This window comes from Lupinus angustifolius, chromosome LG12, assembly GCF_001865875.1.
Source record: "Lupinus angustifolius cultivar Tanjil chromosome LG12, LupAngTanjil_v1.0, whole genome shotgun sequence".
In the NCBI taxonomy this organism is placed as follows: domain Eukaryota; kingdom Viridiplantae; phylum Streptophyta; class Magnoliopsida; order Fabales; family Fabaceae; genus Lupinus; species Lupinus angustifolius.
In genome coordinates, this window is record NC_032020.1 from 16,569,485 (window position 1) to 16,595,753 (window position 26,269).

Genomic DNA, 26,269 nt, shown 5'->3' on the forward strand with positions numbered 1-26,269 from the left:
TGGTATAACTACTCATAGTATAATTTTTGCTTTCATATTTTGCTCTTAACACTTTAATTTCTAGAAAAAACATATAGTTATATGTAACTATCACCAACATATTAATCACTCTCTCACTTTCATTTGACAATTAAAATAAAGCGAGAAAAATATAATATAAATTATACTCAATAAAAGGTATAATATAAAGTACATTTAATACAAAAATATTTTAACTCACCAAAATAAAATATACAAAACTTAATATTTGATACGATAAAGTAGAAATGTGGGTCAGTAGACACAATATCTCCTGTCACACTAGTTACCTATAAAGGAAAAACATACTACTATTTACTATACCAATTTTTTTATATATAATTCACCACATCTATCATTGGTAATTTGGGCAAAGCCCATGCGTCTACTCGTCTGTCCGCACTTATTAGGCCGACAAAACATGAAAAAATATGTTCATTCATCCTAAAATATCTATCTAACATGCCATATTTGCCTGTGGGCATTTCAAACCGGCAAAACGGGTGGCATGCGGATATTATTTGAAAGTAAGAAAGTACTCTCATTTTCTTATTATGCATTTGTATATTAAATGCAAGAAAGTACTATCATTTTTATATTGTGTATATGTATTTTGTATATTATATATATATATATATATATATGTGTGTATTATTGTTCTTGTATTTTGCAAGTAAATTGTACTATGCATATTTTGTATTATATATTACATTTAGATTTTGTATGTATTATCCCATTTGTATGATTGTTTATTATGATAAATATATTTGTAAATTTGTATGTAAAATATATTGTTTATTTTGTTTAGGGTGACCTGTAAATCCGCTCTGGCCATGTTTAAGGCGGACATGACATAATATTTAATGTCCTATTTAAAAACAGACATGCTCATATCAGTATAATTAGACAATCATTGCATCAACATGAGCATAACGACCCTAATTGTCAATACTAATCATACCCATCATTAGATCAATAATTCAATCTCAATTTTTAATAAATAAGTAATTTGGACAAGTGAAATTTAATAGTTATGGACTATCGGTGTAAAGATATACAAATAGTCAATATATCATATATCATTCTTTTGTATTCTTTTTAAAGAAAAAATAATATTAACACATAAAAATGCAGTGACAATACCAATCGTTTATATTCTTCTCTAATAAGTATCTAATTGATGTTATCATTTTAATTAATTGTGAAAATTACATTACTTAAGGAAAAGTAAAAGAAAATTTCGTATCGTAAAATATTCTCTTTAAAATATCATCTTAGATTAATATGTATAAATTAAAAATCATTAAACAATATTAAATTTTAACTAAAATATCCATCTTATCTGATAAAGGAAAAGCCAAATGTATTTAATTAATAATAAAGATGATAGATATAACGAATAATGAGATGTGTGAATAACTTTAACCAGCCATTAAAAATATAAAACAAAAGAAGTTTTGAATAAAAAACAAAACATAAAACAACAAAAGTTGAGGAATGGATGTAGTAATAATTTTATAATTTATATATCGAGAAACGTTGGTTTAATTTTTCAAAACTAATTGTTTTTTTACGTTTTTAAAATACTATGCTTAGAGTAATTGTGAATACAATCCTAACTTTAAAAAGTACATTGTAATTATGGTTGTCTTCCATGTTTTAGTGTTGATGAGATTAATAATATCGTCATGTTATATATGAGATAAAAAAATAAACGCCCCTCATTATAAGTTATCTTACATAAATAACATTTTCATCTTTTCTCATCACTCAATTTTTGTAAGATACATCCGAATATAGTAAAAAAAGTATAGGCATCAATGAATAACTTTTTCTTATAAATAATATTGCTTTGGTTTAAACAGTATTAAACATGTCTATATAGAAACAACTAATTAAATGTTTGATTAATCATTAACATAACAAAAGTAAATTCCCATATCTTGAATGTTATGCGGATACAAGTTTTATTCCTTGAAATAGAAATTTATATTGCTTTTTGTTGTTGAAATTCTTGTTACTTTTTAATTATATCCATATTAATTATAAAATTTGTTTGATAAGTCATGAAACTTGTATAATTCTTGAAATCTAGTTAGAAATGTTAAATCCTTCACACAGTTTCCATCCAAAAAATCAATGGAAAGGACACACATGATAAAAAGTCACCACAGTGATGTCATAATATTTTTATTAGTTTTTTGGATGGAACCTAACTGAGGAGGGTCTACTTAAAAGAAAAAGGCAAGAGGAAATAAACTACTTAAATTAATTCATATGAAATTCATTCATAAAAATAAATTAAAGTATGAAAAATACATATTTAACTATTACCTTAGAGATTTGACCAATTAATAAACTTCATTTGAAATGACAATCCACCCTTATCAATTATCATAACAAATCACTGATGAATGGGTGGTGAAGGAATATCTCAATAATATATATATATATATATATATATATATATATATATATATATATATATATATATATATATATATATTAAAAGAAGAAGAAGAAGAAGGATATTGAATATAGAACAGTCCAAAATATTAAGCCACAGGGTACTGTGAAATCTACATATTCTCTCTCCTGAATTCATAGGACATACACTTTGCTCCGCAGATTCAATTCAATCACTGATCCTCTTCCTCTTTCAATCTTTGTCTCTTCTCCCTTCCCAATATAATGTTCCAGGTACAATTTATGTTTCATATTGTCATATCATATTTATTATTTAATTCATTTTTATATGGATATCTGCATAAAAACAATGAACAATCGCATGCTTTGATAAAAATGTGATTTTTGTTCTCTACTCTTTGTTTCCTCCATAGTTTGTTGATTTGTTTCTTAATCTCCGCTTCATTGGGACATTGGTTTTATCAGCTTCTTCTTTTTCACCCTCTTCCAATCAAATACTATCCTGAGATCTCTGCAAATGCAATTTAATGGATTCTCTGATGTGTCGGAATTGTGAAACTGAAATGGGTTGTTTTGTTTTTCTTCAACCAATTTATGTTTTCTACTGAACGCAATTTATGCTCTTCTAAATTTTCCAAGTACAGTTTCATCATTTTAATTCCTGCTATTAATACATGGTTTTGTATATTTCTGAATTTTAAGTAATGCTAATTTCATATTATCAAAATAATGTTTTTTTCCAATCTATCTATGTGAATTTGGATAAAATGGTATTGAAATTTTGGACGATTCTTTTATTTTATTTTTCCTCGTAATTTTGCTTGAAAAGGGTTAATGATGTTGTCCCTGCAGTAGTAGTGTACCTTCATAGCCTCATCTGCTCTACTGCATCATTGACTGTTTTTTTAGTATTTGAGATTCTTCTTTGAAACTCTGTGCTTTAGGTAGGTATTTCCTGAGTACAACAAAAAAGGTACCCTTTATGGAAATATGGGATCTGCTTTTTCCATCTCAGAATAATAATAGGAAATAATAATAATTGCTACAGTAATAATTTACTAACAATAATAATAATTGTTGCTTATAATCTGATTCCTCTGGTAAAGGAGCTTATAGTGGTCATGATCATATGCCCAATGCCTTATACTATTACAAAACTGCTTGTGTTTTTGTCTCTGTATTGGCTAGTAAAGGTGGGCATATATCAACTTTCTCCAACAACGTCTTCTTTTCTATCACAGGTTAATCATATATTGACATATAAATAAAAGAAAAATTTTAACAATAAAAAATAATATTCTGATTGGATTAGAATAATGAATAAGACATCATTCGGAACAAATGATTTATGTACAGTAAAACAGATATAGATAGTAGGACATGATTATGTACAAATTAGAAAATAAGCAAATAAATAAAGTATATTATTTTTAGACACTTCTTTCAATGTTTCACTTCCTTTGTTGTTTCTTCCTCTCATCCCTTTCTTTCTGCTCATGATGCAGGGCTGGCTCTGAATTGATTTAGCTTTGAAGAATGGAGGGTGACACATTCTCTGGTCTTGGCAATAGTACACAGATTGATAGCAAGGTAGCACAGACATTTCAGAAGAGCTTTGTTCAAGTCCAAAATATCTTGGATCAGAATAGGGTGCTGATCAATGAGATAAACCAGAATCATGAGTCTAAGGTTCCTGACAATCTAAGCAGGAATGTTGGTCTTATTAGAGAACTCAACAACAACATTAGAAGAGTGGTTGACCTTTATGCTGATCTTTCAACTTCTTTTACCAAATCCATGGAAGTTTCCTCTGAAGGGGATTCCAGTGGTGCTGTGAAATCAGATGGGAAAGCCAGCCACAAACGACTCAGGCCTGTTTAGGAAGCTTGTTTTCTTTTCTTTATTTTACAGTTTTTACTTTTCTTTTTTGGTTGGTGGAGAAGCACAAAATCATAACTGTGCTAAGGGTAAGGGGTAGAACAAGATTATATTCTGTAGCTGAATCTCTTGTATTAAGAACTCTCACTGGTTCATTACTTACTCGGTTACTCCTTACAGTTCTTCCAATAACATAATGATTTCCCAAAATTCTTCTCCATGTTTTTGTAACTAATTTAATCTTGCTGAAGTTTTTTCAAAATTCAAGGCTTAATGAGAATACATTTTCTTTCCCATTCAATATGATTTCCTCCCATGAGCATGTGTTGGAATATAAAGTAATGGACCTTTTCTCATTTATATGTTCTTTCCATCATGAGGCATATTGCAAAAGTTAAGAGCTTTTAGCTTGGACAAACTTGTCTGAGTTTCTCCTTATCAAAAGGGGCCTAGGGACTTATAATAGCACCCAGAACCTGAAATGTAACTTGATTGGAACTCTTCATGATACCTTTATTCTCTTTACAACTAATACCCAAAATGTCACTCTAGTTCTTACTCTACCCAATAACTGAATTTGTGAGAAGGGGTTGCAACTTGCAGCCACTGTTTTAAGCCTGTTCCCATGTACCCAAACGCTTCTTACAAATAAAATTATACCTGATGTTTCTATTCATGTGTCTCCCTTTTGTTGTGACAACCAAGAACTGAAAACTGCATACTTATTTTAGAAGATGCTCTGAAACAGTAGCAAGAAAGCAGCTTTAGAATTTAGATATAAAAAATCTTTAGTTCCCTATCTCAGACTACCTCAATAACAGAATCTCATATAAGAGATGGTGCTCATTTGACTAGTTATAATATTGGCTGAGAAATAAGATAAAAGTATTCAATATCAGCTTAAAAAAAAGCACTACAATCCCAAGGTTCTTTCTCCATGCTTATCTTTTCCTAAGGTTCTTTCTCTTTTATCCTCTTTGTGCACATTGATGTCCTATGTGACAACCTAGTTCATAACTCTGTGGCATGAATTTCTCTCTCTACACGATTGCACAGATGTCTTTGTTGGTGGACCCAGTTTATAGCAGCCTAATTTCATGATCTTATGAGAGAGGCCCACATGAGTGATTGCTGACAATGGCTTCTATGAGTTGTTTCTGGTTTATATTATTTTACACTCTCAAGGTGTGGACCTTTTCTTGATCCCTTTGCCAATATTCTCCTTTAATAATTAACTCATTCAGATCTATCTACCTATGATTGTTTGGACCATCTTAATTTATTCTTGGGTGATAATTCTAAGACCATAATTTGTCCACGACCTCGGCATTTTTTGGACTATTACTTAGAAATTGAATACTCCAATTTTATATATACATATCATGCATCTATATATAAAAACAATTACAGAGCTTTCATATACAAGATGCTTTGGTCACTCTAAAGCCAATACAAAAATATAATGTGACTTTGAAAGTTTAATTGTTATAAAAGTCTTTGTAGAAAGAGTTTAAAATTTATGGACTAACTTTTACATTATTACCGTTAATTTGTATTACTTCTGTTTTAGAGTCAATGATATTTAACAAATCAATGATGAATGATTTACTGATAGTGTAAAAAATATGATTACAAGAGTTACTTTATTACAAAGGGTCATGAAAGATGTGAAATTATGATCTCAAGGTATCATCAGTTCATGGACTAACTAACAGCTTTTTTACACTCTATTCATCAATAAAGGTATTGTCCCTCTTAGCAAAGACCAGTAATGAAGCAAAAACAGAAAATAATAATAATAAATATTAATTTTTAATTGATATGACATATTTGTATTTGTATGAGATATAATTTAAAATATACTTTAGAACAGTATATTCTTGTCCATTATAGTGAACTCTTATTAGCAATAGAAATAATTGATTTTATGACCAAATGGGGTAGAATGACTAAATGAAAATAATATATTGCTTTGACTCAAATTTGCTAAGCCTTATTAGCCACACCCACCAATGAGAGGAGATAACGGCAAAGTAACAACAAACCTAATTCAAAACAGAACAAATTCCTAGTACTTGTAGATAGCAGTCTCAAATACTTAAACATGCTATGTTTGAAGTAATAATGAAGAGTTAGAATATGAAATAAATAAATAAAATGGATTTGGTCCCCAGCCAAGCCAAGACAAATTAGAAATAGTGTAGTACATAACATGTGCGATGGGAATCTATTTTTGCCTTTTCTTTCCTTGTTCCTTGCATTTCCAGCAAATAGGTTGGACACAAGCTCAACTCTAGTATGCCCCACGAAAGCTATTTTTCATGCTAATGATGATGGCTTTTGTAGATATATACATCATTCATTGGACCCAATAACAGTATTCCAACTAAAATAGTCCAGGCCCCGTGCCAAAAATGTTTAACTACGGCTGAATTACACTTTGTAATAATAATTTGATGATAGTTTTATGTGGGATCATCTTATTTTTTTATTCTTTTATTTTCTCCTATCTTTCTCATAAACTAGACCCCATTAAGTTGAGGACACATAGTTATGAAAATTGCATGGTTTACGAGTATCAATCAAAATCAGTGAGGTGACTTATAAATATCACTTGTCCTAGATGGTGTTCCATTTCTTGTTCCAAGTCAATCATATGTTAATACATGGATAAAATAAAAAATTTAAAAGCAAAAAATGTAATAAAATGGAATATTCTGATTAGTTTAAGACATTGAGTGAAACACCGTTTGAAACATATCTACGTAAGTGAGGTGACAAGTAAACGTTGAAAAGTTACATTTGAGTAGTTCAATGTTGGATGGTTTGGTACAGAGATAATGTGTCTTTGAAGTTTCACCTGACCTTTGCCAACAGATGAAGAAACCCATCTTTCGTTTAACTTTCCCTTCAGAAATGTATATGACTATCCCAATGTTTGCCTCATTGCATTTGAATGCTTAAATTCTCTCAACCCAGACAATAATTAATTTAATATTTTTATATAAGAAATTTATTTATCATGTATTATGATCTTCTCTGGATTCGTTGCATCACTTGTTAATTTTAGTAATTGGACTATATATCTGGGTTTGTGAGATCTTCATTTATTTGAATGATGTTCTTCATTGATTTGAACATCGACTATTGCATCGAGGAAAAATTATGCCAACCTCCCGCAAGGTTTGACACTTATGTTCATAGTGAATGTGGGTAATAATGATGAAAAAATGTGACCATTGCAATCACCATATAACACCATATAATTATGGCCATTACCATGATTTTGTTTGCTTTTAGAACTTTGTAGGATTAACTTATTAAGGGTGGCCTTTCCTTGAAGTTGGTATGAGTCTTAAACAACTTTGTCCACAATGAACATAGACATGAAGCAGCAACCAACTTGATCCAGCCTAAAGTATTTACAAAGGTGCAAGCATTGTTGTATCCATTATAAACGGTTGCGTTTGGTCATCCTCAACATTTGTTGTTTGATAATGTAATATTGTATTGACAGGTTTTTTATTGTTATGATCATTTAAGTATACGCAAATGGTCATCCTGGAGGCTTAGAACAATGAAAATGAAAGTTTGAACGGAAATGAAACTAAGACAAGAGGAATAAGGTTAAAGGTAATTTTGTAAAGATTTTGAGAGTTGAATTTTGGAGGGAAAAGAAGGGAAATAGAAGGCTTGAGAGTCATCTCACAAGTATATTTCATAGCTCCCAAGACTTCCCTTTCTCCCCTAAAAAATACAACTCCCAAACTAACCCTAAAACAATTAATAAGGTATGTTTCAAATAGTTTTTAGTTTAATGCTGACTAATAAATAACAATATAATTTTTCTAATTGAACATCTAAAACTTATACAGCCACAGATTGTACATCATTCAACATTTATCAAAAAATCCATTTTGTTCATAATCATGACTTTGCACAACTTAAAATTATACCACATGGAACATGGAGATCCAGTTTTCCCTGTAAAAAAACTGGAGTCCCTACATCAGAATGAAGATTACATTTTTCTTAAATTGTCTAACCGTGCCTGTAAATCACTATCTATTCCAGCATCATCGTTCCCCATAGTTTCAGTTTGAGGCACCTTAGTTTTCGCAGATGGGGCAGCAACAGTTCCTGATGGGGCATTCACAAGCTGCACATCAAATCAGATCTTGTTAGGCATTGTGAACAACTTAATTAAACACTTACTAAATAAAACTTGTTGAAATAAGCAGGAAAAAAACTTATGGGAAGGTCCTAATTTTTTATAAACAACTCTCATAAACTCTATTTAAGCTCTACCAAATGGCTCCACAGTCACTAAGTACACATTCAGGTGAAAAAGAAGAGAGGAAACAAGGGATTAGCGTACCTCTTGGTTTATGTCAATTCCAATTTCATCAAGAACCTGGTTAACTAGTACTTCTGTTTCTTCTTCTTCCTCATCCCCTTCAAAAGCATCATCTATTGCATCTCCCATCACTTCACTTGTCAATTCCATCTTCTCATTCTGTCTCTCAAATTCTTGCATGATTTTCTGTAAAGACGGTAAGTTCATTTGCCTATTCATCTGTCCCATTGCCTTAGTTACACCTTTCATTGCCTCTCCCATTGATTGTGTTGATTTCAAAGTCTAGACCATTGAAATACAAAAAAAAAATCAGCTTTTAGCACTCACATAAGGACAATGTATGAGTTTTAATCATATTTTTGCTCGTATTTAACAATAACCAGCTAATCATTTTTCCAAGGTTAAGTGACAAGGGATGAGTTTTAATCATATTTTTTTCTGGTATTTAACAATAACCAGCTAATCGTTTTCCAATGTTAAGTAAACAATTATCCTGATTCCTGTAAAGATCATATGTGACAAACCAATAGATACAATTCCACCAATAACATACTTGAATTCTGAGAGATACACCCTGGAGCTGTGATTTAAGCTTATAAAACTTTTCAATTTGATGCCTTGTTCTAACAAGATCTTTGGCCATAACTCTAACTGCTCCCTGGAAACAATATATGAAATAATAAAATCTTTGTGTGAGGAAAACATATACAACCCACTTTAACAGCTAAATCAATACTTATACATAACCACTGATGGTGAACATATGAAATTATTGTCAAACTTTATTTTTCGTAGAATTCTAAGTTCATTGGTAGAAAATCATGAATACCAAACTACATTGCTAGAATATAACATCTGCTCCAATCAAACAAAGAAAAAAGATTGCAAGCTAGTTTCAATCATTTTCCATGAACCACATGTAGCTAAAATTTCACAATTTAGTAAGATATAACTTTTCAACATTTACAAAAGAAGAGACAAGTTAGGTATTGCTGTAATAAATTGACAGTTTTATAAGTTGTTTAAATAAATGACAGTTAAACAGCACTTTACAAACTATGAGAGTAGAATTGAAGTGTCAAATAAAACACATATAGACACCACAAGTTTAATCGCAAATGGATATCAATTCCACAGCAATGTAAACTTGAACACTTTTGATATACGGCTTTCTTTCTGGATAAATCAGAGGACTAACAAAGTTAGCAGCACATCAATAGTAATCCACCTATGCGATTTTCCAAAAATGAGGGGAGGATAGTTTTGAGCCATCAATAGTACTAGGAAACTTCAACATGAATAATATATCTTCATTTTTATAGCACAATGAGAACAATCTCCAAACCACAAAAGTTAGTGGCTAACATACATAGCAAACTACTTGAAATTGATAATATTATGAAATGAATGGTGGCATTAACTGAGCATAGCAAATGCTATAACCAAAACTGAAAATAAGAGAGGCAATTAAAATATTATCAAAACATTGTGTGCACCATACCATCTGGCCTTGTTTGGCACTTTTCTTTATCTCCAGAATCACTTTCTTCTCTTGTGATTGTAAACCTTGTCTTTCTCGTTCAATTTCTCTAATAGATTTGTCCAACATTCTCTTATTTTCCCTCAGAAGCTCTGAAAGTAAACAACTTCACAATCACATACTAGGAAATCAATACACAAGTTCGTAAACATCCAAGTGAATAATCATCAGAGGAAGTTAATTTTTGTGGCGGAGATTGTGATACTAATGGTGATGAAGCAGAAGAAAATATATCAAATAAACGAAGTTCAATCACATAATCGAAATTGAGAAACCCTAATTAGGAAATTGAAGACCACCCAGGTACAAAAAAATCCAATGGAAAACGCATAAATACACTTCTTTTCATAGTTTGGAGAATCAAAGACATGAGAGAGTTGAAGAAACCTGCGGGTGTTTTCCTCTTTCCGAAGATAAAACTCATGGTGAAGGAATCAACAAATAAACGGAGATAGTGGAATTTGAATTAAAAACGTTAGTTTTCTGCGATCAAATTAAGATCAAAAGCTTCTTCTTGGGATTTGATGGAATTATCCAGCTTTGTTTCCAAGCATCAACGAAGAAAGGTTGATGATCATTAGCTTTGATTCCAATCCAAACTTCTATCGATGGGCCTGGGCCTACCTGCATGACATGGGCTCTCACGATCCATGTAATGGGCTAGCCTTTGGCCCAACTGTACTGTATCTCTCTGTTTTTGTATATTAATTTTTTGAAGGGGATTTATATTTCATTCATATTATAGTGTTTCATTCGATTAGATAGCAATAAATTCTTACCATGATTAAATAAAAAAAATAAGAATATTTATGTCAATATAAAGATTTATACATATAAATATTCATTATAATTTATCATTTATTTGTATTACTTATATTTAAAAATTAGATAATTGAATATTACTAATAGATAATATAATACAATGTAGTAAATCACTCCCTTTTAATGATCTGATGCTCAGTGCTAATATCTTTGCCAAAGTTTTACAACATTTTTTTATTACTGAATAAAGGATAAATAAAAAGAATAATTACTAAATATATGTGAAAAGCAAAAGAAATTCAAGAATGTGGCTTATTATTATAAACAGCATAAGAGGAAATAAGTGCATCTATCGACTAATTGTTCCTATTATTACTTTATTTTCTATTATGTCATTCTTATTTCCTATTTTTTGTTCTTAAATAAAAATAATTTTTGGTTATTCTTAGTCAAGATAAAGTTAAAAAGGAAGTAAATATTATAAAAAGAAAAGTAGATATTATGAAATCCAAATAAAAATAAAAATAATATTTATTATTATGTAGAAAAAATATACTTTATTTAATTTTATTAAAATTATAATAAATTATAAAATAATATACAAAATTCTAATAAAAATAAAATTTTTATTTTTCATTTCACATGGCTAAGTTGTTAACTTTATAGAGTATCAGGTGGGGGACATAAAAGTAGAAGTTAGAATCACACGTCCACGTGACTGATGGCTTTTCTTTACAAAAACACTCTGCACAGTGTCTGTGAACTGTGATGGTAGACATGGTACTAGAAAAGTTGCAAAGTGGGACCCTCAGTTACCCACGTGTGACTAACTGTCCCTGTCACATTAGATGCAATTGTTAATTGCTATTTGCACTTTTTTACCAATTAAAGTATTAAACATAATTTGATTTTTACTTTTTTTACTTAATAAAAAATAAAACAAAAAATAGATTGTCAATAATATCAATTTAATATGCAACAAAAAGTATGAAAAAAGAGGGGTGAGTTTATGTATTTTAAATTTACTTAATATGGGACTGATTTGTTGATTTTAAAGTTTATAAATTTTTATATAGAATTTGATTATTAATCATATTTCTCTCTTTTATGATAAATGCAATATTATCTGCTCTAATAATTCATTTCACATTGCATAGTTGATCTGATACTCTTCCAATAATTTCCACATGTCAAATCATATAATTTGTTCATCTTAATAATTGTACACCAAATAACAATGAAAATGTTGCAAAGAGGACGCATATTTCTTAGAAAATATTTTTTGTGAAACAACCAAATGAGATATAATGTCTTACCCCAAAAACGTTTTGGTACCTTTAAAAGTAATTAGTGTAAACTTGCTGTTGAACATTTCCATTTTAATTTGAAATTTTACCTTCATGTTTAAAAGTATATCATTAAATTTTGTTGATTGATATCCTAAAGAAAACAAAAAAATAGATACGTGATTTGAGAGTAGAGGACTCTCATGTTAAATTTCACATGACTGTTTATAAAAAGAGTATTTGATCTTGAATTTCATTTCTTCTAGAGTGCTAATTGATGCATCGAAATAGAAGCAAAATCAAAACATTCCAGTGATTTAACTTGTTTATTAACTCCACTAGTCATGTTTTAAACAAATGATATGTTTAAGCAAGTATCCAAACTTTGTTAATGAAGCTTTCCGAATGCGACATTTATTATTAGGAATTTGGCAGCTATGGCATGTAGAAGATTTCAATTTCAGATGACCCTATCAAGGTTTTAAATTTTAACCATTGTCACAACCATATGGTAAAGCAATTTTATTCATATCAGTTAGACACTGCAATTCCCAGCAATAAAGGGATGATCCGATTCATGACGTTCCTACTTAGTAGGATCTGGATAGGATAATTGTATTCGGTCTTATCTCGTAAGTGATTGTTTCTACGATGATTTGAACATGTAAATTCATAGTCACTAAATAACAATCTTTCATTTTTTAATTTTTACTTAGAAAGGATAGTTGGGGGTGTTGTTTAGGTCAATCATGGTGGCCACTAGTGCCTGATCATGTATGTGGTAAATAGGTTCTATCACACTGTATCTACTTTGTCTACAATGCATCTAATATTATTTCCATTTTCTGCTTTGCTTGTTTGATCTGATCAAATCGCTTTAATTTTGGCTTTACAGCCAAGAATATCAGTTCAAGTCCACACTGTAATTGAGGATTTCAACTGAGTAAAAAAGTAGAGTTGTAATCATTTATTTAAATCTTTTGTGACATTAAAGTGGGGGCAAATTTTTACTATGTGTAACAGAGGCCATGTGCTAAACCAGTAAGAAAAGCATAAGCTTTTTAAACTTTTCATTTCTCATCTCGCAGGAAAAAGAATGTGTCTAATTTTCTAGTTCTCCTTTTCAGTTTGTTTTGTTTTGTTTTGATTTGACAAATTGTATAGTGACTAAATTTTGGTCACACACAAGTTCTATCACAAGTAAATTACTTTATATATAAAATTGTAAGTACTAACATAGCAGTGCATTAATTTGTTTAAATATTTTTATGCAAGTTGAATAATAATTTATGTATATAACAGATAATATAACCATGACTACCTAATAAACTTTCGAATTAACATGAGATTTCTACCTCAGTGCTACTAGCTTTCTATGTAACACAAGTATCCAATTCGACATAAAATTTCTAAAACATTGAAGCATGCACAAGGCCTAGAAAAATTAATGGTAGCTTGCAATAAATCTCTGGGAACAACAACACATTATTTCTGAATTTAGTTCCACAAACTAAGGAAATAATAATTACAATGCATGTTTTTTGTTGAAGGGTCCTACAAGACTAGTGACTACTACAATCTACAAATGCAGACCAATAGCAATAGCCTTATTTGTTTCTAAATTAGTAGTTTCATATACTGGAAGCTCTTCTTGGTATCTTCCACCTCCAATAATATGATCCAGTTCAAACAAATCTGAACTTGAATAACTCAAAGCATCATCATCCTCTTCTTCTTCATCACCATTATCATAAAAGCCTCTAAAATCAAACTTACCCTTAGTTGAAGAGTTTTGGTAACCCTTCTCTTTTGTTGTAATAGTGTTCTTCAGCTCCTTTGTTGAAGAAATTCTTGTAACTTTTCGAACATTAGACAATGTCATTAAACTTGGATCACTCTCAGAATCCTCACCAAGAATCACACTGACTGGGTAGAATCTCACGGATCTTTTGGTGTTGTTATTGTTGGAGTTGTTCCCTTTTGCTGAAGAGGGTGTTTTGATCATGCATGACCTTGTTGAAAAGGAAGAAGGTGTAGAAGAGAAACACGGGGACTTAGATTTATGCTCAAAACTAACATTTTCTATAGAACCAACGTAACACATTTTGGCTTTCTTAACATTATCAGAGTTGAATATAGAGCTAAGAAAACTAGCTATTCTGCTCCCTGGTGAAATTGGTTGCTTCACTTTCTGATTCAACTCACCATAAATTTTCATTGCTCTCAACTTTGTCCTTGCAAAACCACCCTCTCCATGTGCCTTCTGTTGCTTCTTCTGGGGCTTCTCGGATTTGGTTTTTGATCTTTGTTTTTTGTGGCTTGAATCTGTTTCTGAAGAAGAAAATGAAAAGATCCCCCCAGAGCTGGATTCTGAGGAGCTTGAACTTGAATTCAGTATGTGTGAATTGTGAGAGTTTTGCTTCTCCATCCAATCTTCTAACATCACTGCACGTCGAAGATTCATTCTCTCTTTGCCACCTTTTCCACAATTATGAACACCATCATGGTTGTACTTGTAGCTGAAGTTGATGCGTTTGGTAGTGTTATTGCATGTTGTTTCATTGTAGAGACCAAGTTGTTGATCCTTATCAAGATCTGTTTTTGATTCATCGATAGAACGGTAAATGGAGTCTAGAAGAGTGGAGGAGAAAGATGGGGTTTTTCTCCTTTGTGGGAACGACCCTTCTCTTCTTTGCCTTCTAAGCATTTTGGTGCATACAGTTTATGCTACTGCAAGGAAAACCACGAATTTATTTATAGGAGGAATAAGCAGAGAGTAGAATGAGTGTGTTTGTGTGATGAAAAGAGAGAGAACAGTGAGTCAAGTTTAACTAAGTGTTTGAAGAGTGGTGGTAAAGTGAAAAGCTGCAATGTCCACGCGGAGAATGTCAAAAGCTTCAAGGTTTGTCTAAAATAATGCAACTAAGTCATGTGAATAACAGAGAAAGATGCGTGTGATTTGAGGTTAGAAAGAGAGAGACAGAAAGGAGAAGAAAAAGAGAATTGAGTGGAGAATTTTAATGACCAGTGACAGAGTTGGTTGGGATTGTGTTTTTATGTGTTTGTACACAAGCATGTTTAGGTGATTCAAGCAGGAGAAGGCATAACAAATGTATAATATTTTTGGCTTAAAGAATTAACTTAGTTGTTATTTGATATATATTTCTTAAAATCTCAATGGTAGTACTAGATTAGGCATAACAAATGGGATAGAAGATCTGAATTTGTGTTTTAAAGCATATTCAATCTAAGCAAATTTGGTTACAGCTTATGCTGTTGCACATTACTTACTTATAAGTATTGAGTTAATAAACTTATGACAGAACTTCACTTTTGGAGTGAGTGAACAAGGAGTTGGTTACATACTGGGAGAATATCAGCACAACATCCATAGTTTTCCTTTTGAATTTAACTTGATGGCTGGATAATAGAACATGGACTGTTTGCACTCTATGTCCCTAAGGAATGGTAGTGTTGTTGCCGAAGGCCCATTTATGAGCTGAAATAATAGATTTCATAAGTTTTTGGTATTAGCCTGTTAGGCCTTGAAAGATCCAAATTATGGGCTTTGAATGCTTCCTATTGGTGGTTGCTGTTCTCACCACTTTTTTCTATAACTCCACTCCAGTTTTGTCTGTTTTTTGGATTACGATAACGTACTCTTCAATATACACCAGTGTACCATAGATAAAGGGGAGTGAAGTTAGGGGAGAGAAAAATGTGAGAATTGCATCCACCCTTCCAATTTGCATTCCCATATCAAAACACATGAGAGGAGTGTGCTTCAAAAGTGTTATTAAAAAATGGACCAGGAGACAGGCTTTCGGCCTTAGGTATTGAATCAGTTGTTCATGATTTCATATCCGAGCTCTAAATTATGTATGTTCAGAAATGAAAATTTGAAGAAAAAAATATGTAATGAAGTGTAGTAGAATCAATACATAATTTTTTTATTCAATAATTTTTTAATTCAATAATGGATAAACTTTTATAATTACCCCGTGATGATTCAAACAAGAGTTGCAGATACTTGACACATGCAAAAGTTCATTTGTTTGTTCATGAGAACAGATGTGCTTGCTCTACAAATGTAAAAAACAAGGAAAAAAAAGAAATGAGAATACATTCATTCTTTATACCCCATTTGAATAAGAGAGTAGATTCATTCTCTATATCCCATTTGATCAGTTATAGAATTTACAACCATCAAACTTCTTTAAGCTTTTACTATTGCTGCACTTGATCCACCAATTTCATTAACTAATAATAGAAACTATATTTACCCACACATCCAAGTGAATAATCTCAACCAATCCCATAAAGAGCTGAGAAGTTTGAGTAGGGATGTAAATAACCCAAAACATGCAGAGGTGCAAGTAGCACTTCTGAGTTCTTCACCTATAACAATACTTACTCAAGGAAAACAAATATGGAACAATTTAATAAGCAACACCACCTCCACGCTATGTAAAGCCTCAGCATCTCCCTCTCCTCTACCTTTAGCAAAATTTTCACAAATATTGTTTATGTATTCTTGCACGGTTCTCCTCCCACCATAATCTAGCATGCACCTCCCCGAATTTTTCTCGGCTGCACAACATAGACACCCAGAAATAAGTTCCATTGAGTTTTAAGGCAAAATGCAAACGCAACAAACAAACAAAAATGTATATCTCCAGTGCCTATATTTTCATCATACAAATGAAATTTAGACTCTGATTTGTGGGAGTAGAATTGCTGACAGCAACAGACATAGACATATCAAAATAGAAAGCAAAGATTTATTAATTCTTAACTTCAAGCCAATTAAACTGTGATGTGTTAAGTCATTTTGTATTTGGCATAGCAATGAGCTGCAAGTGTACCTGAACCTGACTCGTTTGAGCTCCCTTTTGCCACCTGGCAATGCTTTGATGGTAATGTAAACCCCAGGTTCATCCTGTTCAACCCATTCACTCTCCAAATCACTAGCATTGCTGATTGATAGATCACAAGAGCGATCAGCATCTCTGGATGAGCTACTTATGATAGAAGCATCCATTGATGATAACTCTGTTTTAGCCGTACTAATAGTGGAGACTTTAGGGGTTGAGCTCATGCCAGTCGTCCAGTCCATGAAATTCCGGGAGTGCATTGATTGATGATCAAAAGAATCTGACGATGAATATCCCATTCCCATCCCTGGTGGACGGTATAAAGTACGAGGGATCCGTTCCTTTGTTAGTGGAGGTGTTACAGGGCTGGCTTCCGCTGATTCAAGCTTTGAGCTCTGTTATCAACCATGTCAAAGAGAACAAATTAAGAAGAGTAGAAAAACACAAAAAGCCTTTTTTAGGCCTAGATCCATCATATCTGCATGGGAATGGGCCTCTAGTGGATACAGGGGAGGATTGAGGTCGAGGGATAGGGGAAAAAACTTAAGTTGTACAATATTTGCTGGAACCCAAACTATTGATGAGGCATTGAATAAAAGGAGCATGGTTAAGAGTTATGTAACACATGACAAAAATGCACTGCAGAAAACTGTGCATACCCACTACATGCCCACTACATGTTGCTTTAAGCAATATGCAGCTGCTGATAGTTAAACTGTGCATGATTACATGTCTAGGAGCAAGCTTAATTACCTCATCCTCAGACCTTGGTGGCGTTGGAAGAGGGAAAGCATGGTGGTTAAGCCTTTGGACGTTGTAAAGTTCCATGACCTTGTCATAGTTCTCTGACCACCACTTTTGAGCTTGCCATTTGTTAAACATCTCACGACTACACATTGGAAATAAACAAAAATTCAATTCACCAATCCATAGTCCTGTTGTCATCACATGAACTAACATACATGAGATCAAAGCATAATATAGCATCTATTTATTTTTTTAAAAGAGCCATGCAACATTATTGCATTCTCCCCCAGACCCTGTTTTTCTGTATTTTTTACTCTTCCTTTTCTTTTTATTATGATATTCATTCGAAGATAAGAAAATAATCAACCTATTTTACCATGTTGTCTATGAATTGTCCGGGTGACTATAGCTTCAAACCCTCAGCTAATCCCATTCTGTTGTTATTATTACCTTGTTGACCAAATTGTTTTTTAGATGAATTGTTGATTGTTTAGTGGTTTACGACACTATTGTTTAGTGGTTTATGACATTATAGTCCATCATGCTAAGTTACTCAACAGTATACTTTTTGACAAAGGATTCTCAGATGAATAATTAAAAGCAAAATGGGGTGCGTGAAATAAAGTTGTTCTACAGCCAAATTTGGCCTTTGATTTGGGGTTGTCAAAGCAATGGAAAGCAAGTGGGTCCACACTTAATTAGTGACAAGTAAACGCATCAAAACATGAATTGATTTAAATGATGGAATGGGTTTAATATTTACCTACCCTAGTACCCTCCCCAAACCCATTATGGATGACCCACACATTAATATCATATCGTCTGGGATTGTACCACAAGTCAGCAAGTAGGACCATCATCATGCTTAATCACACAGTAATATAAAAGAATAATAAAAAAGGTTCTAAATAATATCTATAAGACCTTAACCTATATTATCTATCTTTAACTTTGTTTGGTGCCCACTTAGTAGAGGTTCATAAGTTTTGTCTTGTATATAGTTCTGGGGTGGGTGGGAGCATTCCCCAACATATTGTAGATTAAATGACAAAACTGGCATCAGAAGAAGACAGAGTCATGAAGAATCAGGCATGACATGACGAAATTTTAAGATAAAGAAAGCAGAAAAGCTTCCTCCGACCAAACGACAACACTCGGTTATAAGGTTCTAAACTCAATCAATACTGACCCACCATGGCCACCACCACTTACAGGCCACAATAAGTTCTCCTTTTGGATTGCTTTTAGCAAAGCGTGAAATTTTACTGAAGTGTGTGGGGCCCCAACCTAAAGACACTTTCATAATTAGGGGAGTGCTTCTTTATAGTGTGGAATTTGGACTTAGGATACTTGGGCATAGTAACAGAGACAACGACTGTGATCAGCAATAGCTGAACCACAGAGCGCTTTTCTAATCCAAGTTCCATTTCTCACCCAAAACAAACGGACAAGGCTGTGCGAACGATAGGAGTTCCAAAATATGGGTCATTTTCTGAAATGGTAATTACAATTATCATCAATTATGTGATCACCACTCACTACAATCAAAATCATCTATCCCTTATAAATAACTTCAATTTCACTGATACGCCTTCATTCACAATTACTAACTTAAATATTTACTGTGGTGGTGACCGTATATAACTATATATAAGATGAATAGTCCTCCCCAAATACTTCAATTTCCTTGTGTTTTTAATGACAAATATATTATTATATTATACTTAAAATGATAAATATATAGTTATATTTTCTTACTATTCATTCAGGGTTCTCTTTAGAGAGTGGTGTTATTGCAAACTCCCTTGTATATTATTAAAATAATAAGTAAGTTGTCAACAATATTTATATTTATTATTATTAATTATTAAAAAAATAAGTAAATTAATACATTGCCTTATGATTTAAACAATATTTATATATTTTATTTACTATTTAGTCTGATATATGTTTTCTAACTTGTCACTGCATTACGTCCACAATTAAATAAAAGAATAATACACATTCAAAGATAGATATTATTAACCTATAAAATCTTAGTATTAAAATTTATTATTCTAATTAATAAATATTAAATGATGGCTGTGTTATTTTAAGGTTTTTTTACTAAACATCTTCGTGGATACCTTTGAGACAATGATCTTCATTTTACCTTGTTTAATTGTGTAAATAGTGCACTTTGTAGGAATTCATTCATATTGAAAGAATGAAATAGATTTAGCAGGCAAGTAAAGTTGAAAAGGAACCAAAGCGGCACTCATTGTCATTATTACATTGGATCAAGAGAGAGACCAATCTTGACCCAGCACTCAAGTGCAAACGCATCCTCACCGTCCGATCACAACTCAAAACGACAACTAAAGTAACTACACGACGAGCAATGTCCACCAGATTAGAAACAAGAGCACGAGAGAATTAACGTACCTGAACCGTATACGCTTTAGATCGTTCCCGCCACGTGGAAGTGATACGAATGTGATCAAAACGCCAGGCTCCACTTGCGCCACCCACTCCTTCGGTTCGTTCTCTTCCACGAACAAAACCACCGGCTCCCCTCGCCGTCCACTGGCGGAGTTCGGCGTCCCTTCCCCGCTCGATATCCCCTTCAGCCTCGCTTCCATTTCCTTCCCCCACGTCCTCGTTGAGCTCGAGCTCCCAGTTCTCCGGTACGACCATCGGAATCGATCCGACTCCGCGTCCGATTCGGTGTTGCTCCTTATTCCACCACCCTGCGCCGGTGGCCCTGTACAAGGAGCGCAGTGCTTGTACGCCCCCGATGCTTTTAACGCCATATCCTTTATCTAAAATCACACTCAAACACGTACAAGATTACGCTAAATCAAAACCAGAATAAATAGGTTTCCAAATTCTAGTAATACCTGAGAAGTGAGGGATTTGACGGCTTGGTTTTTAGCGGCGTTTCCATCGGAATCGTCAGGCTTACTCACTGAGTCACTCTCTGGTTTCTTGGGACGAGTTATGCATGTAAGCATTTTCGTTTCTCAATCGATTCGCTAATCTCTGCCAATAATTTAATATAAAAAATGAGAATTCAGGTTGGACAATATCCACATTTCAAAATCAGATTGAAAATCAGTGAAATTAAAAGAGAGTAAAGAGCGTAAGAAGAGAATTGTACAGTGCACCTGGAAGTAGAGTAACTGTGATGAAACTCAATTAGTAAGGTGAAGTAATAAAAGGAAACTCAGGTACTTGGATTATCACACGCCATGCACAACGTCAATTACTAAATCAGACCAATATTTTGAAAATGAATGGTTGAAGCAAAATAAAAATGAGAAAGTAAGAAGAGACACAGTACGATAAGAGTTAATGGTGAATTCCAGAAGCGGAATTGGAGGGGACAAGTTTGGTGTATGTTTTGTTTACCTTTGCTCTCGAGTGGCTATAATGGTACGAGAGGAGAGGGTTTCATTGCTGTTACTGTGCACTTCGCTTTTTTGTCTCACATTCTTACCTGCTACCGGATGGCCACCGGTTATGGTACATGAAGCTTTGGGCTCCTCTGGCCCATGTTCCTTCATACCGCGTTGTGGAGGCCCAATATAACCCAACCATTAAAAGCCCATATTTAAGTCCACTTCTTCCACCTATCTTTCAACACTACCTTAGAGTGATTGCAGATGTTTATAGTTAAAAATTGTATAATCAACTTCTTTTCTAGTTGATAGTGAGAGATTAATATTTCTTTAAGGTAAAAATATCATTTTAGTGAACTTTCATTTCACGGATAAAGTGTTTTTTATACATCGGGAAAATTCTAACACCTAATATCATGCTCAATAAATTCAATTGTTTTTAACATTCATAACTTCATTATATTAATATTTGGGTAAGAATGGAGATGTCCGTTTCTTAGTTTTTGTTTGTTACAAATTTAAGCATATCTTTGATAGCTTTAGAGAAATTGGATAATGATTATTTTTATATGACTATAATGTGTTGATAATATAATTAAAAATAAAAAAAGTAACACATCATATTTATGGACGCGATCCTCTATCCCAAAACGATCATGTCATTATGTCCCTATCCAATGAAGTAACACCGAATAATTTAAAAAAATAATTTTATTTTTATTTTTCTTTAATAAAGTAACACATTTTGATTATCTTGAGACATAAATGAGGACAATAATAAAGATAAAAGACCCTTATTTATAGTTTTCCAGAAAAGTACTTCCTTTCCTAGAATAAAGTTTATTCGATAATATAAATTATAGAAGGAACTTATAAAATATAAAAGTAGGCTATATGAGAAGAGATTTTGAATTAGTGAGTAAATTTAAATAAGGAGGAGATTTCCCGGCTCAATATTTATTTATTGTAAAATAAAAAATTAGAGATCCATTGGCATTAGGTTCGTGTTTCCCGTGAAAACAGCTGAAATTCGAAACAAAGATCTATACCTGAACGCAAAGACACACATCAGTATCAAGATCCTTGAGTGTTGAACAGCACTGAAGGAAAATGGTTTCATATGTAAACATTCTGATGTATGGAGTGGGAGGGTTAGTGGTGGCTGGTATGGCATTACTTGTTGCGTTTCAAGAGAAGCTTGTTTACGTGCCCGTCCTGCCCGGCCTGACCAAATCCTACTCCATCACTCCCTCTCGTCTCAGACTCTCTTACGAAGATGTTTGGCTCAGATCTTCCGATGGTGTTCGCCTCCACGCTTGGTTCATCAAGCTCTTCCCTGATTGCCGAGGTTCCTTTTTATATCTCATTTACTGTTTCAATCCATGTCTTTCTTGCTTTCGAATATTATCATTTCGGCGTTATTTGCTTCAATTTGACCTCATAATTCTGGTATGGGAGTATTGTCGATCGAATAGCATATTAGGATGTAATAATTGCATTATAGTAATACATATGTGTTTCTCAATTTAGGTTCTAAGACGTGAAGTATTCCAAATTGAGATATTTGGGAACTCAATTGACAGTGGAATGGTCACAGTAGAGACTAACTTGCCCATAAAACTTGCTGGAATTTGACAATGTATAAGTTAGGATTTTTTTTTTCCTTTTCTCAAGGGCTAAATTGAGGGCGTGTTGTTTTGTTGGGGGATGAATTTGGATATTGACTCGTTGCATTGTGATTTTTGTAGGTGAATATTTGACATACTCTATTTGTATGTAGTGATGTTCGGTGACTTATGTGTTGTTCTAATGTTGTTCTTCTTTCTTATGTTCCATTGACAGGTCCGACCGTTTTGTTTTTTCAAGAAAATGCTGGAAGTATCCTAGTGGTAGATATTAGGGTTAAATAATGTGATTATTATTTCATCAATCTTTCTACATGATCAGGTTCAATATGGTTTTGAAGGCCTTGACTGCCAACCTTTAGATATTGCTCATCGTCTTGAAATGGTTCGCGTAATGTTGCAGCAGTTAAAATGCAATGTTTTCCTGCTTTCTTACAGAGGGTATGTCGTGTCTTAATCTTAATATTTCTGTATAGCTCTGTGTCAGGCGGTTCACGTTGTTAACTTAAAAAGCACATTTCTCTTTCTTACTTTGGCACTAATGTATCATTCAATGTTGTTTGGTGCCCACTTAGTAGAGGTTCATAAGTTTTGTCTTGTATATAGTTCTGGGGTGGGTGGGAGCATTCCCCAACATATTGTAGATTAAATGACAAAACTGGCATCAGAAGAAGACAGAGTCATGAAGAATCAGGCATGACATGACGAAATTTTAAGATAAAGAAAGCAGAAAAGCTTCCTCCGACCAAACGACAACACTCGGTTATAAGGTTCTAAACTCAATCAATACTGACCCACCATGGCCACCACCACTTACAGGCCACAATAAGTTCTCCTTTTGGATTGCTTTTAGCAAAGCGTGAAATTTTACTGAAGTGTGTGGGGCCCCAACCTAAAGACACTTTCATAATTAGGGGAGTGCTTCTTTATAGTGTGGAATTTGGACTTAGGATACTTGGGCATAGTAACAGAGACAACGACTGTGATCAGCAATAGCTGAACCACAGAGCGCTTTTCTAATCCAAGTTCCATTTCTCACCCAAAACAAACGGACAAGGCTGTGCGAACGATAGGAGTTCCAAAATATGGGTCATTTTCTGAAATGGTAATTACAATTATCATCAATTATGTGATCACCACTCACTACAATCAAAATCATCTATCCCTTATAAATAACTTCAATTTCACTGATACGCCTTCATTCACAATTACTAACTTAAATATTTACTGTGGTGGTGACCGTATATAACTATATATAAGATGAATAGTCCTCCCCAAATACTTCAATTTCCTTGTGTTTTTAATGACAAATATATTATTATATTATACTTAAAATGATAAATATATAGTTATATTTTCTTACTATTCATTCAGGGTTCTCTTTAGAGAGTGGTGTTATTGCAAACTCCCTTGTATATTATTAAAATAATAAGTAAGTTGTCAACAATATTTATATTTATTATTATTAATTATTAAAAAAATAAGTAAATTAATACATTGCCTTATGATTTAAACAATATTTATATATTTTATTTACTATTTAGTCTGATATATGTTTTCTAACTTGTCACTGCATTACGTCCACAATTAAATAAAAGAATAATACACATTCAAAGATAGATATTATTAACCTATAAAATCTTAGTATTAAAATTTATTATTCTAATTAATAAATATTAAATGATGGCTGTGTTATTTTAAGGTTTTTTTACTAAACATCTTCGTGGATACCTTTGAGACAATGATCTTCATTTTACCTTGTTTAATTGTGTAAATAGTGCACTTTGTAGGAATTCATTCATATTGAAAGAATGAAATAGATTTAGCAGGCAAGTAAAGTTGAAAAGGAACCAAAGCGGCACTCATTGTCATTATTACATTGGATCAAGAGAGAGACCAATCTTGACCCAGCACTCAAGTGCAAACGCATCCTCACCGTCCGATCACAACTCAAAACGACAACTAAAGTAACTACACGACGAGCAATGTCCACCAGATTAGAAACAAGAGCACGAGAGAATTAACGTACCTGAACCGTATACGCTTTAGATCGTTCCCGCCACGTGGAAGTGATACGAATGTGATCAAAACGCCAGGCTCCACTTGCGCCACCCACTCCTTCGGTTCGTTCTCTTCCACGAACAAAACCACCGGCTCCCCTCGCCGTCCACTGGCGGAGTTCGGCGTCCCTTCCCCGCTCGATATCCCCTTCAGCCTCGCTTCCATTTCCTTCCCCCACGTCCTCGTTGAGCTCGAGCTCCCAGTTCTCCGGTACGACCATCGGAATCGATCCGACTCCGCGTCCGATTCGGTGTTGCTCCTTATTCCACCACCCTGCGCCGGTGGCCCTGTACAAGGAGCGCAGTGCTTGTACGCCCCCGATGCTTTTAACGCCATATCCTTTATCTAAAATCACACTCAAACACGTACAAGATTACGCTAAATCAAAACCAGAATAAATAGGTTTCCAAATTCTAGTAATACCTGAGAAGTGAGGGATTTGACGGCTTGGTTTTTAGCGGCGTTTCCATCGGAATCGTCAGGCTTACTCACTGAGTCACTCTCTGGTTTCTTGGGACGAGTTATGCATGTAAGCATTTTCGTTTCTCAATCGATTCGCTAATCTCTGCCAATAATTTAATATAAAAAATGAGAATTCAGGTTGGACAATATCCACATTTCAAAATCAGATTGAAAATCAGTGAAATTAAAAGAGAGTAAAGAGCGTAAGAAGAGAATTGTACAGTGCACCTGGAAGTAGAGTAACTGTGATGAAACTCAATTAGTAAGGTGAAGTAATAAAAGGAAACTCAGGTACTTGGATTATCACACGCCATGCACAACGTCAATTACTAAATCAGACCAATATTTTGAAAATGAATGGTTGAAGCAAAATAAAAATGAGAAAGTAAGAAGAGACACAGTACGATAAGAGTTAATGGTGAATTCCAGAAGCGGAATTGGAGGGGACAAGTTTGGTGTATGTTTTGTTTACCTTTGCTCTCGAGTGGCTATAATGGTACGAGAGGAGAGGGTTTCATTGCTGTTACTGTGCACTTCGCTTTTTTGTCTCACATTCTTACCTGCTACCGGATGGCCACCGGTTATGGTACATGAAGCTTTGGGCTCCTCTGGCCCATGTTCCTTCATACCGCGTTGTGGAGGCCCAATATAACCCAACCATTAAAAGCCCATATTTAAGTCCACTTCTTCCACCTATCTTTCAACACTACCTTAGAGTGATTGCAGATGTTTATAGTTAAAAATTGTATAATCAACTTCTTTTCTAGTTGATAGTGAGAGATTAATATTTCTTTAAGGTAAAAATATCATTTTAGTGAACTTTCATTTCACGGATAAAGTGTTTTTTATACA

The 26,269-nt window shown here is 33.2% G+C and overlaps 6 protein-coding genes across 10 annotated transcripts; 2 read left to right on the forward strand and 4 right to left on the reverse strand.

Moving 5' to 3' along the window:
* Nucleotides 2,548–4,541, forward strand: LOC109362573 (protein ELF4-LIKE 4-like). 3 transcript variants are annotated; one of them, XM_019608437.1, is made up of 2 exons: nucleotides 2,548–2,718; nucleotides 3,951–4,541. In XM_019608437.1, exon 2 carries the CDS (start codon nucleotides 3,982–3,984, stop codon nucleotides 4,324–4,326), a length of 345 nt encoding a protein of 114 aa, XP_019463982.1. In that variant the 5' UTR covers nucleotides 2,548–2,718; nucleotides 3,951–3,981; the 3' UTR covers nucleotides 4,327–4,541. The 3 variants fall into 3 exon arrangements, with proteins under 3 accessions (XP_019463982.1, XP_019463984.1, XP_019463983.1); XM_019608439.1 differs by lacking the exon at nucleotides 2,548–2,718 and adding an exon at nucleotides 3,219–3,393; XM_019608438.1 differs by lacking the exon at nucleotides 2,548–2,718 and adding an exon at nucleotides 3,219–3,389.
* LOC109362571 (vacuolar protein sorting-associated protein 2 homolog 1-like) lies at nucleotides 8,223–10,770 on the reverse strand. The gene is made up of 5 exons (XM_019608434.1): nucleotides 10,608–10,770; nucleotides 10,182–10,312; nucleotides 9,234–9,338; nucleotides 8,702–8,962; nucleotides 8,223–8,482 (listed from the first exon to the last, which is right to left on the reverse strand). Exons 1-5 carry the CDS (start codon nucleotides 10,642–10,644, stop codon nucleotides 8,345–8,347), a joined length of 672 nt encoding a protein of 223 aa, XP_019463979.1. The 5' UTR covers nucleotides 10,645–10,770; the 3' UTR covers nucleotides 8,223–8,344.
* Nucleotides 13,759–15,331, reverse strand: LOC109362570 (protein BIG GRAIN 1-like C). Its single transcript, XM_019608433.1, has one exon. The coding sequence runs from the start codon at nucleotides 14,973–14,975 to the stop codon at nucleotides 13,848–13,850; it is 1,128 nt and encodes a 375-aa protein (XP_019463978.1). The 5' UTR covers nucleotides 14,976–15,331; the 3' UTR covers nucleotides 13,759–13,847.
* Nucleotides 16,274–21,390, reverse strand: LOC109362854 (protein Brevis radix-like 4). Of its 2 annotated transcripts, none has more exons than XM_019608903.1 (6): nucleotides 21,036–21,390; nucleotides 20,769–20,910; nucleotides 20,314–20,690; nucleotides 17,896–18,031; nucleotides 17,134–17,537; nucleotides 16,274–16,858 (listed from the first exon to the last, which is right to left on the reverse strand). In XM_019608903.1, the coding sequence occupies exons 2-6, from the start codon at nucleotides 20,880–20,882 to the stop codon at nucleotides 16,780–16,782; spliced, it is 1,110 nt and encodes a 369-aa protein (XP_019464448.1). In that variant the 5' UTR covers nucleotides 20,883–20,910; nucleotides 21,036–21,390; the 3' UTR covers nucleotides 16,274–16,779. The 2 variants fall into 2 exon arrangements, with proteins under 2 accessions (XP_019464448.1, XP_019464447.1); XM_019608902.1 differs by having other exon boundaries at nucleotides 16,465–16,858; nucleotides 21,212–21,390.
* LOC109362856 (protein bem46-like) lies at nucleotides 22,267–23,366 on the forward strand. Its single transcript, XM_019608907.1, has 3 exons — nucleotides 22,267–22,617; nucleotides 23,112–23,147; nucleotides 23,257–23,366. The coding sequence occupies exons 1-3, from the start codon at nucleotides 22,380–22,382 to the stop codon at nucleotides 23,349–23,351; spliced, it is 369 nt and encodes a 122-aa protein (XP_019464452.1). The 5' UTR covers nucleotides 22,267–22,379; the 3' UTR covers nucleotides 23,352–23,366.
* Nucleotides 24,735–26,002, reverse strand: LOC109362855 (protein Brevis radix-like 4). 2 transcript variants are annotated; one of them, XM_019608905.1, is made up of 3 exons: nucleotides 25,822–26,002; nucleotides 25,379–25,520; nucleotides 24,735–25,300 (listed from the first exon to the last, which is right to left on the reverse strand). In XM_019608905.1, the coding sequence occupies exons 2-3, from the start codon at nucleotides 25,490–25,492 to the stop codon at nucleotides 24,866–24,868; spliced, it is 549 nt and encodes a 182-aa protein (XP_019464450.1). In that variant the 5' UTR covers nucleotides 25,493–25,520; nucleotides 25,822–26,002; the 3' UTR covers nucleotides 24,735–24,865. The 2 variants fall into 2 exon arrangements, with proteins under 2 accessions (XP_019464450.1, XP_019464449.1); XM_019608904.1 differs by having other exon boundaries at nucleotides 24,736–25,300; nucleotides 25,646–26,002.

Bases quoted from the DNA above. Each gene is read 5' to 3' on its own strand.
- LOC109362573 (XM_019608437.1), top strand. From the start codon at position 3,982: ATGGAGGGTGACACATTCTCTGGTCTTGGCAATAGTACACAGATTGAT.
- LOC109362571 (XM_019608434.1), bottom strand. From the start codon at position 10,644: ATGAGTTTTATCTTCGGAAAGAGGAAAACACCCGCAG. The intron at 9,339-10,181 runs GTATGGTGCACA...TATTGTTTCCAG, and splicing joins GTGCCAAACAAGGCCAGATG to GGAGCAGTTAGAGTTATGGC. The intron at 8,483-8,701 runs GTACGCTAATCC...TTTGATGTGCAG, and splicing joins GAATTGACATAAACCAAGAG to CTTGTGAATGCCCCATCAGG.
- LOC109362570 (XM_019608433.1), bottom strand. From the start codon at position 14,975: ATGCTTAGAAGGCAAAGAAGAGAAGGGTCGTTCCCACAAAGGAGAAAA.
- LOC109362854 (XM_019608903.1), bottom strand. From the start codon at position 20,882: ATGCTTACATGCATAACTCGTCCCAAGAAACCAGAGAGTGACTCAGTG. The intron at 18,032-20,313 runs GTACGTTAATTC...TCCAATGTGTAG, and splicing joins CTAAAGCGTATACGGTTCAG to TCGTGAGATGTTTAACAAAT. The intron at 16,859-17,133 runs GTACACTTGCAG...TATGTTGTGCAG, and splicing joins CTCAAACGAGTCAGGTTCAG to CCGAGAAAAATTCGGGGAGG.
- LOC109362856 (XM_019608907.1), top strand. From the start codon at position 22,380: ATGGTTTCATATGTAAACATTCTGATGTATGGAGTGGGAGGGTTAGTG. The intron at 22,618-23,111 runs GTTCCTTTTTAT...TTCCATTGACAG, and splicing joins GCTCTTCCCTGATTGCCGAG to GTCCGACCGTTTTGTTTTTT. The intron at 23,148-23,256 runs GTATCCTAGTGG...GCCAACCTTTAG, and splicing joins TTTTCAAGAAAATGCTGGAA to ATATTGCTCATCGTCTTGAA.
- LOC109362855 (XM_019608905.1), bottom strand. From the start codon at position 25,492: ATGCTTACATGCATAACTCGTCCCAAGAAACCAGAGAGTGACTCAGTG. The intron at 25,301-25,378 runs GTATTACTAGAA...GTGTGATTTTAG, and splicing joins TCAAATCCCTCACTTCTCAG to ATAAAGGATATGGCGTTAAA.